The sequence below is a fragment of the Semicossyphus pulcher genome, unplaced genomic scaffold (assembly GCF_022749685.1).
Source record: "Semicossyphus pulcher isolate SPU_LCO1_2020_fin unplaced genomic scaffold, fSemPul1.0.p SCAF_27, whole genome shotgun sequence".
Classification (NCBI taxonomy): domain Eukaryota; kingdom Metazoa; phylum Chordata; class Actinopteri; order Labriformes; family Labridae; genus Semicossyphus; species Semicossyphus pulcher.
This window is the reverse complement of record NW_027211701.1, coordinates 1167501-1181095: the sequence shown is the minus strand read 5'-3', so window position 1 is coordinate 1181095 and position 13595 is coordinate 1167501. Positions and strand designations below refer to the sequence as shown.

The 13595-nt window shown below is 45.6% G+C and overlaps 1 protein-coding gene across 2 annotated transcripts in view; it reads left to right on the top strand.

The window, feature by feature from the left end:
• LOC138604840 (teneurin-3) overlaps positions 1-13595 on the top strand; it is a 149150-nt gene that overhangs the window by 32738 nt on the left and 102817 nt on the right. For both annotated transcript variants that reach the window (XM_069676851.1, XM_069676852.1), the window contains 2 exons: positions 9302-9475; positions 10734-10798. In XM_069676851.1, coding sequence (XP_069532952.1) covers positions 9302-9475; positions 10734-10798 — 239 coding nt within the window. The remainder of the gene's footprint in view (positions 1-9301; positions 9476-10733; positions 10799-13595) is intronic.

Genomic DNA, 13595 nt, shown 5'->3' with positions numbered 1-13595 from the left:
AGAGCGGGACACATGATCACAAAGGCGGGAAAAGAAACAAGAAAGTAAAGCTAAACACAAGGGAGGAAGTGACAAAGGCAAACAGGAAGTGATGACGGACAAACCAGTATAATGAAATACACACTATGACACTTATGTCTGTACTTGATGTCACTAATGTTGATTATCTTTTCAAACTCATTTAAAGTTTCTCAGGAGCTTTTATTTTGAAAATCTAACCAAATATTAATCGACGCTAACAGACAGATTGAGAGAGGTGGCTCCTCTCACGTATGAACAAAGTGCCCTCGCTCTGACACATCCAGCTGTGTGAGGTGAAGCCGCCTCGTACCAGCTCCTCCACGTAAGATGCTGACTGACAGACGGCTCCGCGCTCTGACTCCGGCTGACAGTGCCCTGAGTTATAGGAGACATTTGTTTTCCCTTTTCACTTCGTTGCTGATTTATATGAGTCGGCTAATTCACCAGAGGACCATGTATCTGTCAGATTACAGGGAGCACGGCTCCATTCGCTGGTACAAAGTGAACAAACAGAAAGCCCCCACAACATCACAAATCTGTCTCTATAATGACAGTCGCTGCAAGAGCCTACGAAGTGCTGACATTAGTGAGATAGACCGGGCTCAGTGCAGGACTTTAAGACCTAACCAATATTAAAAATCATGTTGCATCACACACATGAGGAGACGCTTCTCTCTAAGCTCAAACATGCACACACTGCAGGGGCTGCAGGGATAAAGCATCACCAGGAGGATGTGACTAAGATAATCTTGTGTGTGTGCCAGAGGAAGCAACAACCGTGTGACCTCGTGTGATCTCACGGTGAAGCAGACTGAAGTTACAACGTCAGCAGCAGCATGCTAGCTAATGTTAGCCTTAGGTAAGGCGTGTTTACCATGCAGTTACCAACTTTTCATCCAGAGTTAAAGATCTCCAAGATCTCAGTTTTGTTCTCTTTGGCGGCACCCGTGGCGTTAAACGGTGATTGCAGGCGCACACTTCGCAGATATCCAGACAGTGTTGCAGAGACGATCAGCGTGGCCCTGGTGAGTTTGGGAGCCACCCCAGAGCTTTAAGTTTTGATTCGACCGTTGAATCTGGGCCCAACATCCCTGCCAACAACGCATTCTCATCCCAGACGCCACATACCGACACTTTCAGGTAGTCTCCGCCTCACATGGTACCGCCTGTTTTCTTCCTGCACTTGGTCTGTTTGGTGAGCTTCAGGCACAAAATCTGCACAGTTAAGGTTCGGGCAAACATCCAGGGGCAGGTTAAAACAATAGCCCTACTTTATGGGAGCCTTTTTTCTGTCTTTGTTTCTTTGAGCCTCTAATGTTGACACAAAGGGGTTTACATTGAAGTTAGTTAAAAGCGTGCACAAAAGCACTGAAGATATGTCGTGTTGGTGTCAGAACAATCTCAGAACCCGTCTGCTGTCGTCTGTTGAAGACCCTCTGGGAGCGACGCCCAACCTTTCCAGGCTTCCAGTGTAGCCAGCGGTTTGAGGTAAAGGACTTCAGGCTAAGACTTCCTTTAATGTGCGCCGACTATTTACAGTCTAACAGCTATAAAGTCAGAGCGCAGGTGGAGTTGAGAAGGTGAAGGGGAAGCCGATGGGAGCCGGGACGGTGTTACGGTGAATTGTGTTCCACCTGCTCTCCACGCGGACTGTTTCCTGCATGCAACTGAAGCCTGCTGATACGTGATTGGTCAATACTATTCGGACAACAACACAACAAACAGAAACACGTCCGCTTAAACATGCAGAATATCTAAATGGATTTTAGTGTTTGCCTGAAGGCTGAGCTGGGAAACACGGACCAAACGCTCCTGCAGCCTGAGTCCGGACGAAGCATGAATACTGCTGAAATCTCTGACTGAGCTAAGGATAGATCTAACTCGTACCTCACTCTGTGTTAAACTAGATCACCGTAGTGAATGATGGCGGCTCCTCGTGACGCTGAGCACCTCTGCTGCACTGTGAGTATTCATGTTGAGAACAGGTGCTGCAGGCAGGTGATCAACAGAGTCTGAATTCAACGGGGAAGCTGTTGCTAAATGAAGCGAATGTCTCAAGAGGCAGAAATAAATTAAAAGATACGACTGTATGAGATCTGTCCGATGTGACTCTTTAAGTGGCAGAATATCTTCTGCATATAAAATACAAAATGCTGTGAAGAACAAGGATCACAACTTTGCAGCAATGAGTTTATTTCTGTCCTCCACAGAGATCAAATATTCCCCAGCTCTCTCCACATCTCACAAACCCATCAGCGTGTAGTGAACGGATGTGTTGTGATGCTTTGTGCTGAGAACAGAGGAAAACACCGATATTATGAAAATGAAATGTATTCAGAAAGAGTCGCCGTTTCTCTGCAGACAATACATAAAAATGTGTTTACTACATGTTTTCCACAAGAGGGGGATTGAGCACTTCTGCAGCCAACGTTTCTTTTATGCAAATTGGCGATGGAGGAAAATATCCCAAACATTTCTTTTATTTTCCTGCTGAAATGTGAAACACTGACACACATTTGATTCCACTTCATGTGCAGCCGATGGTGTGAGTGACAGAACAGCAGAGAGGAGGAAAGAGGTGAGTTAGGGCTCTTACAGGAGATGAAAGGGGGAGTGAGATGTGACAGCGGAGTGTGAATGTCCTCATTTAGAGGTGGTAATCCCTCCAATGACACACACACACACACACACACACACTGTCTCAAAGACACATATTGTACCCTCAGACGATCACACACACTCACAGATTCATGGGCGTGCACCTGTCGTGTCAAGGGACACCCGACACAACTGGTCTCTGGATTGAACAGCCGCTGATGTCAATCTCGCTCACACACACACTCACACACCAACACACACACACACACACACACAAACAGACACACACACTGCTGAAATGAAGATACACTGTGAAAATATTATATATGGCATTTGGGACTCACTGTGGTGTCTGGATTTCTAGCATAGAACCAGGAACAATGCTTCAGGCGTGCTTTCTTCTAAAAGCACACATTTCTTTGCCCTCAGGTCACTTACGACTTCGTTCTGATTTCTCTCCAATATTTTGTAACTGCTCCATTTATAACAACCATTTTTACTTATTTTAGGGTCTAAATTATTAAACGGTTCACAAACACAAGACATCGCTCTCTTCAAACCAAACCCCATTGACAAAAACATTAATTTTATGTTACAGGCAAAACAGGAGCTCTGCCTGGAACGGCTACTGTTTTTTGTGTCATTGTTTGTACGTAAATATTGTGTTGGACTCAAATGAACCCATTAAAGCTCCAAAGTAACAACTAACACAAACTAACTTAACAGTCAAGGCAGCAGCAGAGCAGCAGCTCCTGTGTCCTGTGAGCTTAAATCAGTGTTTTTATGAATGGAGTCTGGTGTGTGTGCAGAGAGCGATGTAACGTCTGTGTGTGGTTAAAACAAGCATCTTCCTCTGTAACAAAAAGGTCTATCTCTGTAGGGATCCTTTCTGTCATGTTGTCACACACTTAGAATAACAATCTGAGCCTGTCAGTGGAAACAACAAGAACTTTTCGTGGACGACCTTTGACCCATCGAGGACTATGTTGCAGACATTAAATTCCCTTAAAGGAGAAATAAGAACAGCCGGCTTATTTTCTGCGCAGTTTCTCAAATATCATATTGTTGCAACATTTTGGGAGCAGCTGCAGATGCTGGAGTCATATTGTTAGCTTTTACAGTGAATAAATAAATTAATATGATGCCTAAAAATATCTCAGAATATATTGTTTAACAGCTGCTCTCTTCACAGGACTTTACTTACTTTGGTCTGACACAAATGAGAAGCACGTATTGTCGAGGCTTGGGCGTCTGCCTGGTTTTCAGCTGGGAGAAAAGGAGCATTTAAAGTGTGTAATGTGAATTAAAATGATCCTTTTATCAGACTATAGGCGGTGCTTACGTGTGGATTACGTGCAGAAAGCTGCTGTCCGTCGGCCCCTGTCTCAGCGTTAGACGTACAGTATATGTGACATCGACCGTCCACACATTAGTTACAGTGATTTTCTGCTAAGGACCCGTGACCTCTCTGTGCTTTGTGACGTTGTGTCACACTTTAACACACATGCAGCAGCATCCTGCTCCTCCTGCTCCTCCTGCAGCTCCTGTTGTCGCAGACAGCTTCAGTGTAAATAGCGTTAATGTAATGTACATGTGCAGAATAGTGTTATTATTAGTGGATGAGCGGATTAGTGATGGCTGAAGAGCTCGCTGTGGTTACAGTCATTTTACACTCGATTATCCCCGCTCCGCCCGCCTGCTGTAATTGACTTGCACTTATACACTAATAACAGACACATATAGAGGAGTTAGCGCGCTCTCTTAGGCCCTGCTGCGTGGCGGTGCTGCTCAAGAGGCCCCCCAGTCCTGGATCAGTAAATGTCCCAGCATAAGAAGCACTGTCTCCGGCTCACGCTCAGCTGGAGGGACTCGCACTGAGGATGATGGGAATACTGGGAGTGATGTTCCCCAAACAAAGCTGCTGATTTACTGCTTTAAAAGGTTTCTAATCCAAAATATATAAAAAGAATTGATCTTGTATCCTGATATGTTTCTTATTTGAGTGGGAAAATAAGGCTGCACTTCTATTTGAGCTTTTAGCTTCTAGAGTCAGCAGCCCCAAGCTTCAAAATGTGTCGCTGTAGGAACCGTCCTGGTGTCAGTTTGGTGCTGACAGTTCTCCCCCGTGGAATCTGCAGTGATAAATATCCTACATCCTGTTAGACTTTCAAAATAAAGCAGGCAAGTCAGCAATAATAAATCAGCAATGTTCAGTGAGTTTCATGACTTCAACAATCGTAAACACAAGTTTGGTTAAGTTTGGGCACCAAGTTGGTCAAGAGAAAGAGTGTAAATAAACACCAACATACCTACTCTAGTTATAGAACATATCTGCTACGTCACTACCTGACACATATGTCATTACACATTGGATAAAGTGTTTATCTAACTTGAACTTCCTGACTGTATCTCCCTGATATCGTGTCCAGTCTCTGTGTTCACTTCCCGACGTCCCTGTGAACAGGCTGTCACATATAAACGTCCCTCACCGCATGATTCTACGGAAGCCCTGAGCGGACATGCATCCACACATTTTATTGACTCTGTTTTTAAAAACGAGTACTTTCAGTTGTTTTCAGATCTCGTCTTATTTATCAGGAGATAACAGCGCTGCAGCAGCGTGATGTCGGATGATCTTAACTCGTACCCGTTCACACCCATCACGGGAACAGTAAATGAAATGTATGGATGCATGTCCGCTGAGGGCTTCCGTATGATCCCACCATCCATCCAGCCGTCTCTAGATTTCTCTCCTCTGATGAGTTCTGTCTCTGTGCAGCTTAGAGAGACGAGCCTCTGAATCTGCACCGAAGATGCTGTCGAAACGTTATTTATTATTGATCTCTACCTCCATAAGTCTCGGCCTGGACACAGTCAGAAACATAAGTAAAACTTTTACGACCGTAAATCACGCGGACGACGAGACGCCTATTCGCCTGACACTAACAACGTGAAAGGACCTCTGTGTTTGGTGAGGAACTTTTACAGATCAGAGACGTGTGCGCAGGAAAATGATTAACGCTAAATGACTTTTATAAATCACAGACGACTCTGCAGTTATCACAAATAACTCTCCGGGTGTTCGTGTGTTTCAGCTTCCTGACAGCTGACTCTGTGACAGTGAATGTGTTTAAGATGTGACTGCACCGACAGGCAGAGTCAGACACTCATAAGAGATAAACGTGAGAACATGGGTCTCTGTTCTGGGCATTGTGTAAGAACAAATGTGATTTCAGCCCAGCGATAACTCAGCCTGTCTCTCCCTCTTGTTTAAAGAAGGAACAGCTGAATACGTCCATAAATCCAGCATGCATTTCATCGTGCTCAGCTTTCCCCCCGTGACGACCTGCAGACTATCACATGTCCACATTGGCCCGTCCTCCCACAACCTCTCGTGTTTTGGGGTCATTTTCCGCGCTTGGTTTGAGTTACACTTGCAGCTGTATTTTCAGATGTCGTGCTCTGGTTTATTGTGGAAAGACTTCCCATGGTGCCTCAGTGTTCAGCTTCACAGCCCGCCATAATTGCAACTTCATAACTAATTGATATGAAAGTGATGTTTGTGATGAAAGGCAGGACGCCGTGGCAAAACTAGAGAAACATAAATGAAAGCAGGAAGAGAATCTTTTTTTGGTTTGTCAGGAGAGACCACCGTCGTCTGATTGTGTTACGATAAATCTATCCTTAATGAGCCTGATACCAGAGACAGCTCCGCTCTGACTCAACGTACATACATCCTTAACATTCATCAAGTCGCCATCGGCGTGTGATGTGCGCCTCTCTCTCTGAATGAAAGCTCAATGAAAAGTCTGTTTTCATCCCGCTCCACAGAGACATGATGCTCTTTGATGTGTGATAAATAATAAAGTGTCAGGCATTAATATGTACCCTCCACACTGTGAGGACAGAAACACCTCCGGCTGTGTAAACAGAGGGAACATATTCCTCCATTAAAGAAACATAAATGCCACACGAGGTGAAGAACTGCACGCGCTGTGGAGCGTTAGAGTTGCTGTCGTCTTCTCAGTACGTAAACTTGTTGCTCTCTCAACACGACATTAGAGTTATAAGTTACTGGAAACACACACTCATTCATATTTTCATAGTTTAACGTGACGTGAGGCCGGGCTCAGGCTGCGCCCGCTTTAATGTCCTAACTGATCTGGATGCACAGACTGCAAGGTATTATTAAGATGATGTAGTGTGTCAGGGGACGGTATGATCTCACGTGATCTCGTATGATCTCACGTGATCTCATAAGAAAGCAGACGTGAAGAAGCAGAGGCTCCAACCTGTAGACCTGTCAGAAGACGAACAGCTCGCTCAGCCAATAGATGCTTTATGCAACTTTATAAAACAGCTGCTAAAAATCATTGGAGGACAGTCACAGGAATAGTAGAGCGACTCAGAGAACATCTGGAGTGCGTTCACACCTGCAGCTGCGGTCAGGCTCTGTGTGATCGTGTTGCTCTTTGACCTCAGGAAGCAGCCGTGTCGTTGACCCCGAGTGTTTGATTAGATAGATAAACTAATGTAAATGTAGGAGTGTGTCCTCCTCTCCTCTTGTGGCAGGTCAGCAGACTCTCAGTTATGATGTGCTCTGGCTCTCCTCATGTGCATCATACAAGACTATAAACAGACTACACTCTGCCCCCCCCCCCCCCCCCCCCCCCCCTCGCTCATCTAAAGACATTTACGTCACAACATGTTTAAACACTGGGCTCTCAGGGTCACTGTTCACAGACTACAACTGGCTTCCTGTTGACAACATTTCCCATCATGCACCTCAGAAGAAAAAGGAGCAGCGCAGCAGAAACAGTGGAACGTCTCCTGCAGCAGTTGTTATAATGCTTCTGATTAAATGCTTTAAATTGTGTTTGCTCTTTAACGGCTCTGAGCGGAGAGCAAAACACAGTCCTGTTCGCTGCCCCTCCCTCTCTCTCTCTATCTCCCTCTCTCTCCCTGTCTCTCTCTCTCTCTCTCGCTCGATCGCTCTCTCTCTCCCTCTCTCTCTCTCTCTCTCTCTCTCTCTCTCTCTCTCTCTCTCTCTCTCTCTCTCTCTCTCTCTCCTGTGTTCTCCTCTTCACGTCTCGCCTGAAGGCAGGTATTAATTGAAGGGCCCTTGTTATAATAGGTTCTAATTGTTAATCACACCGCCTTGTTAGAGAGCAGTCTGATTGTAATTACAGATGCTCGTTAGCTGCAGTTCTGTCATTAATTAGACATTGTGACCTTGGTAATCACTGCAGCTTCACATGTATGTGCCTGTGATGTTCTCTTCTTCACGCGGACACACTTCTTCAAGCAATCCATTGTCTTCTCTTCTCTTCAGGCTTCTCCGACAAATATGATTAACCACGCAGTTGTTCTTTACTTTCTGTGAGACACAACTGCAGATGACTTATGGGTAATGAGTCAGTGCAGGGCTGGTGGCAGGAGGTGGTTCTGCCCGAGCAAAGAGATGCACAATGGAAAGAATAAGTGCACGTCACAGGCTTCATTAATCAACTTAATGAGCACAATAAAGCTTTCTCAGGCTGCGCTGGGACTCGCAGCTACTGTGCTCTGAACACTCACACAGGGTGTCACAGGGACTGAAGCAGTGTCCCCCGTGTTACCTGTGGTTCTCTGAGGAACGTGTGACGTTTGAACCAGAGCCTGAGGGATACTTTAGACAGGAGGCACAAAAAGTGGAACATGTTGAACGGTCAGGAAACTAAACTTCTCTGAGATGGAAGCCAAACTTACAAAGCGGTGCAGGTCATCGCGGCTTGGCTCAGCACATGCTAATGAAAAAGGCTGAGCCAAATAAGACTAAAACATGAGTCTGAGATATCAAAGGGAAAAAATAATGAGCCTGACAGGTCAGGGGTCACGTCCTCGTTAGCATGCACAGGTTACTTTCAGCACATAAGTTACCAAACACACACTCTCAGTAACCGCTGGTTTAGAGATCTTGCAACAAACGTAGCTTACAGACGGCTACATAAGTCTTGTCACTGTTAGCATTACCTGGTTAGCATGCACAGGTGAGATCAGCACACAGGCTTCACAATCAGAGGACAGACCCTGCAGAAGAACGAGCTCGTTCTCCTTCTTCTGGCCGTCTGGCACAAAGTCGTTGCAGAGGTCGTGTAACGCACACAGGTCGGACAGTCTGAGCTCAGGCAAGAGGCCAACTGTTGAATCGGGAGCAGAAAAGCTGGATTGACATTTCACTCAATCAGGACAAACTCCAGAGCTCAGTCAGCCTGTAAGGATACAGAGTCAAACAACAGAGCTCAGTCAGCCTGTAAGGATACAGCGTCAAACAACAGAGCTCAGTCAGCCTGTAAGGATACAGAGTCAAACAACAGAGCCCAGTCAGCCTGTAAGGATACAGCGTCAAACAACAGAGCTCAGTCAGCCTGTAAGGATACAGAGACAAACAACAGAGCTCAGTCAGGACACCTCCACATGCTACCTGCAGGGTTTACGAGCGCTGACGGCCGGTTTAGTTTGTGGAGTCGTTCCAAAGGTGGAGTCACCGAACACGAGAGCTGCTTCGAAACAAAATGCATGATCAGGACACACACCCACAGCCACCACCAGGGGGCAGCAGAGTGCGACTGTTTTGTGTTGAATTGAACTTGTTGCATTTAACTCATCTAGCCTCTCTCTCTTCTTCTTGTCTCACCTGCAGGCACTTCCTTTTTAAGACAGGTACAGGCACCACCCCCCTCTTCTCCACGGCCACCCCTGGCTACACCATGGCGACAGGCTCCGTGTACTCGCCGCCCACCAGGCCTCTGCCCAGGAACACCCTGTCCCGCTCTGCCTTCAAGTTCAAGAAGTCCTCCAAGTACTGCTCCTGGAGGTGAGACGGAGAAATGATCCCTGACTCTAAAAACAGATTGATGTGAGAAACTTTCTGCAGCGGAGTTATGGATTATTGCTTGCACTCATTTTTCTGTTGCCTGCAGAACAAATGATTTGTGGTCTGGAGGAGTTTCTGATGAAAACGTCGGGGCGGTCGCTGCTCTCCAGCCACAAAGGGAGCTTAGGTTGAAATGAATTGCTGCATGTTTTCAGTGTCTTCATCAGCTTTGACTCGATGCCTCCTCCATCTGCTCAGGCGTCAGATTATCTTCTGCTAATGCTGATTCAAGCACAAACACGGTGATGATGAAGAGATGATGTTTAAAATCAGTACGCTACGTTTAACTAACTGTGCAGTCGACATGTTGGCTTCGTGTTGAACTCATCGGCTTATTGATGATGAAGTTACTAAAAGGAGCTCGGTGCAGGCTGCTGAGCGGTGGTCGGTCTTTAACTTTAAATGGATTTAAAATAGAAACTTTAATATTTTTAGCTTTCATTCTGTTTGCAACAGAAAGCAAAGACGTCCATGTCTCACCTCATCCCTTACATTCGTCGATGGCGTCATCCTGTGGCGGTCTGCCCTTGAGAGATCAATGCTTGAATAATCCCGTTACAAATGGTCTTAAATACGGAAGCCCGAAGCGGACATGCATCCATACATTTTATTTCCTGGTTGATAACAAGTTTATGATTTTTAAGATCTCGACTTATTTATGTCGTGTTTATCTGGAGATAACAGCGCTGCAGCACCGTAACATCAGCTGATCGTGACTCGTGTCTCCAGAGAACAAACAGGCTGAACTGTCCTCATCAGTGTGGCCGACGGCAGCATGGCAGGCGGTGCAGACTTTAGGAGGCAGACAGGACATCACAAGAAGCAAAACATTTCTGTTTAAAATACATTTACACTCAGAAAAATGAGAACATCTCAGAATATGTTCGGTGTGTTTATTTATCGTAGTAAAAAAACTGCTCCAGTCTTTGTATTAATTATATATAAGACCCAAAACAAACGTTAATCATTTATTCTGCTTCACTGATACGTCACCTTTTATCTGAGGTTTTACAGATTCTAGGGACATGACATGTCCGATGACACGTCTCGACATGACACCTACATATTTAAAGGAGAACGGATCGTCACGCAGACTGACGGCAGCTGATGTTTCTTTGTTTTCTGAAGTTTATCGAGACAAAAGCTTCGGTGACGGAGAGACGACAACACAATGACTACCTTTGTGTTTTCTCCTCAGGTGTACAGCCCTCAGTGCTGTAGGACTGTCTGTGCTGCTCTCTGTGCTGCTCTGCTACTGCATAGGTAAGAGCACACACACACACACACACACACACACACACACACACACACACACACACAGGTTTGTCTCTCCGCTCGTGAGTGGATGCTCACAGTTCGGTCTGAAGGACGTGTGCTCCGTTACTCCCCCTCCTCTCTCCTCCATCGTGTCCCGCTTCCTCCCCTCTCCGTGTCACAGCGTCCGCTCTGCTTTTCACTCGCTGGTTTGAGCCAATCAGATAACCACGCTGCCAGGTTCCCTTTCTCCAGGCCTCTCTCTCCTGTCCACGATGTGATGCAGGTGATGTGCAGGCTAACATGCTTTGAATATCACAGTCAGCTGTGCTGCACAGCCAGAGGATTTTTCATCGACACTTTTATTTTTCATGTAACATCAATAAATATTGATTGAAGACTTAATCATCGTCTCCATCAGAAGAAAACAGACGACAGACGAATCTGTCGTCCATCAAACTGCAGGAATGTTTCTGCACAGACGAGCTTTTCTCCCGAGGAGCCGATGAAGGAGAGGAATCTTCTCCCCGGAATAACTCGGATTCTTCACTGTCAGCTTTACTTGTCTTCAGATGAACCTGACGAGGCCCGTCATGAAAAGTGCTGCTCTGACATATAAAAGAGAAAAGCACACAAATACTTTCTCTCTCTCTTTTTCAGCCTTTAATCACACGCACAAATATCCTGATGAAAACATCCTGCTGGAACAACGAGCATTCATCTCTTATTGTCGTCTCCAGGGACGAGAGAATGCCTGCAGTGAGATCTGTAATCAGGGAAATGTGTGAAAATGTATCTCACTATTTAAAGAGAAGAAAAAAGATTAAAAGTCTTCTGGAAAAGGAAAACGCCTTTCTTTAGTTCATCTTATAAAACAAGCTGGAAAGGAGAACAGCAGCCTGCTTCCTGGTTTGTACTCAATAAATCCTCGGGCCAGTGTAACCAGCTGTGACCTTTAACCCTCTGACAGACCTCCTCACCTGCAGCTCAGCTGGCTGCACGACTGCTGCTCGCCTCCATATCTGTCTCTCACCATCTCAGCACGGAGGCTAAAAAAGTATCAATCAATTCCTACCAATAATCTGATGGGAAACTGATCGATGTGCAGCTTTTATTGTGTCTGTTTGTGCGTGCAATATCACGTGAGCATTCTTTCAGCATGCAGAGGTTTGGTGCACACGCCATGCTCACCATGAAGCACCGATCCTGCCCTGATATTTAAATTCAATAGATAAATCTGCAGCACAATCAGGCTGTGCTCACACATGATGCACAAGAAGGGATCGGAGGGGCTCAAACACAGCGTCCATCTCTACACGTCCCGGGGAACACACCTCGACACATCGTCATTAAAGCAGCATCAGTGATCAGCTCATGTGAAAGTCATCAGCAGAACCTTCATGAGAATCGAACCGCTTGATCGTTTGACGACTTCAGGGAGGAAAAACGAGATCGTTAGTCCGCTACGATCAAAAAACGATCCACAATGATTCATTTTTAATCACGTTTTGATTTGATTGTTAAGTTTGGAACATAAGTCATGTGATCGATCTGAATGTTTACAGAGTGAAGTCATCAGTTGAACCTGTCTGAGCTCACGTCTGGATCACGGCTCACACCAACAGGCCGTTTGCTTTCACATCAGAGGAGCGGAAAGTTTCCCATCATGCTTTTCTTTCCTGACAACAACACTATGTGGAATATGCACGTGCATGTTTCTGGGCACTCGAAAGACGACGTTTGAAGTAGAGGAGAAAGAGTAGGAGTCGAAAGAACAGATGTGGACGCTCAGAAACAAGAGCATAGCCAGCAGACGCCTCACTGTCACACGTCTCCTTCCTCCGTCCATGACTCCGAAAACCGTCCGTTTGATGCTCGTTAGACTCTGAGAGAAAAGAGAGGAAGGAGTGATGGAACAAAAGAGAGAGAGAGAAGGAGTGATAGAACAAAAGAGAGCGAGGGAGGAGTGATAGAACAGAAGAGAGCGAGGAAGGAGTGATAGAACAGAAGAGAGCGAGGAAGGAGTGATGGAAAAAAAGAGAGCGAGGGAGGAGTGATAGAACAGAAGAGAGAGAGGAAGGAGTGATAGAACAAAAGAGAGCGAGGGAGGAGTGATAGAACAGAAGAGAGAGAGGAAGGAGTGATGGAACAGAAGAGAGAGAGAGAAGGAGTGATAGAACAAAAGAGAGAGAGGAAGGAGTGATAGAACAAAAGAGAGAGAGGAAGGAGTGATAGAACAAAAGAGAGAGAGGAAGGAGTGATAGAACAAAAGAGAGAGAGGAAGGAGTGATGGAACAGAAGAGAGAGAGAGAAGGAGTGATAGAACAAAAGAGAGAGAGGAAGGAGTGATAGAACAAAAGAGAGAGAGGAAGGAGTGATAGAACAAAAGAGAGAGAGGAAGGCGTGATAGAACAAAAGAGAGCGAGGGAGGAGTGATAGAACAGAAGAGAGAGAGGAAGGAGTGATGGAACAGAAGAGAGAGAGAGAAGGAGTGATAGAACAAAAGAGAGAGAGGAAGGAGTGATAGAACAAAAGAGAGAGAGGAAGGAGTGATAGAACAAAAGAGAGAGAGAAGGAGTGATAGAACAAAAGAGAGAGAGAAGGAGTGATAGAACAAAAGAGAGAGAGGAAGGAGTGATAGAACAAAAGAGAGAGAGGAAGGAGTGATAGAACAGAAGAGTGCGAGGAAGGAGTGATAGAACAGAAGAGTGCGAGGAAGGAGTGATAGAACAAAAGAGAGAGAGAGAAGGAGTGATAGAACAAAAGAGAGAGAGAAGGAGTGATAGAACAAAAGAGAGAGAGGAAG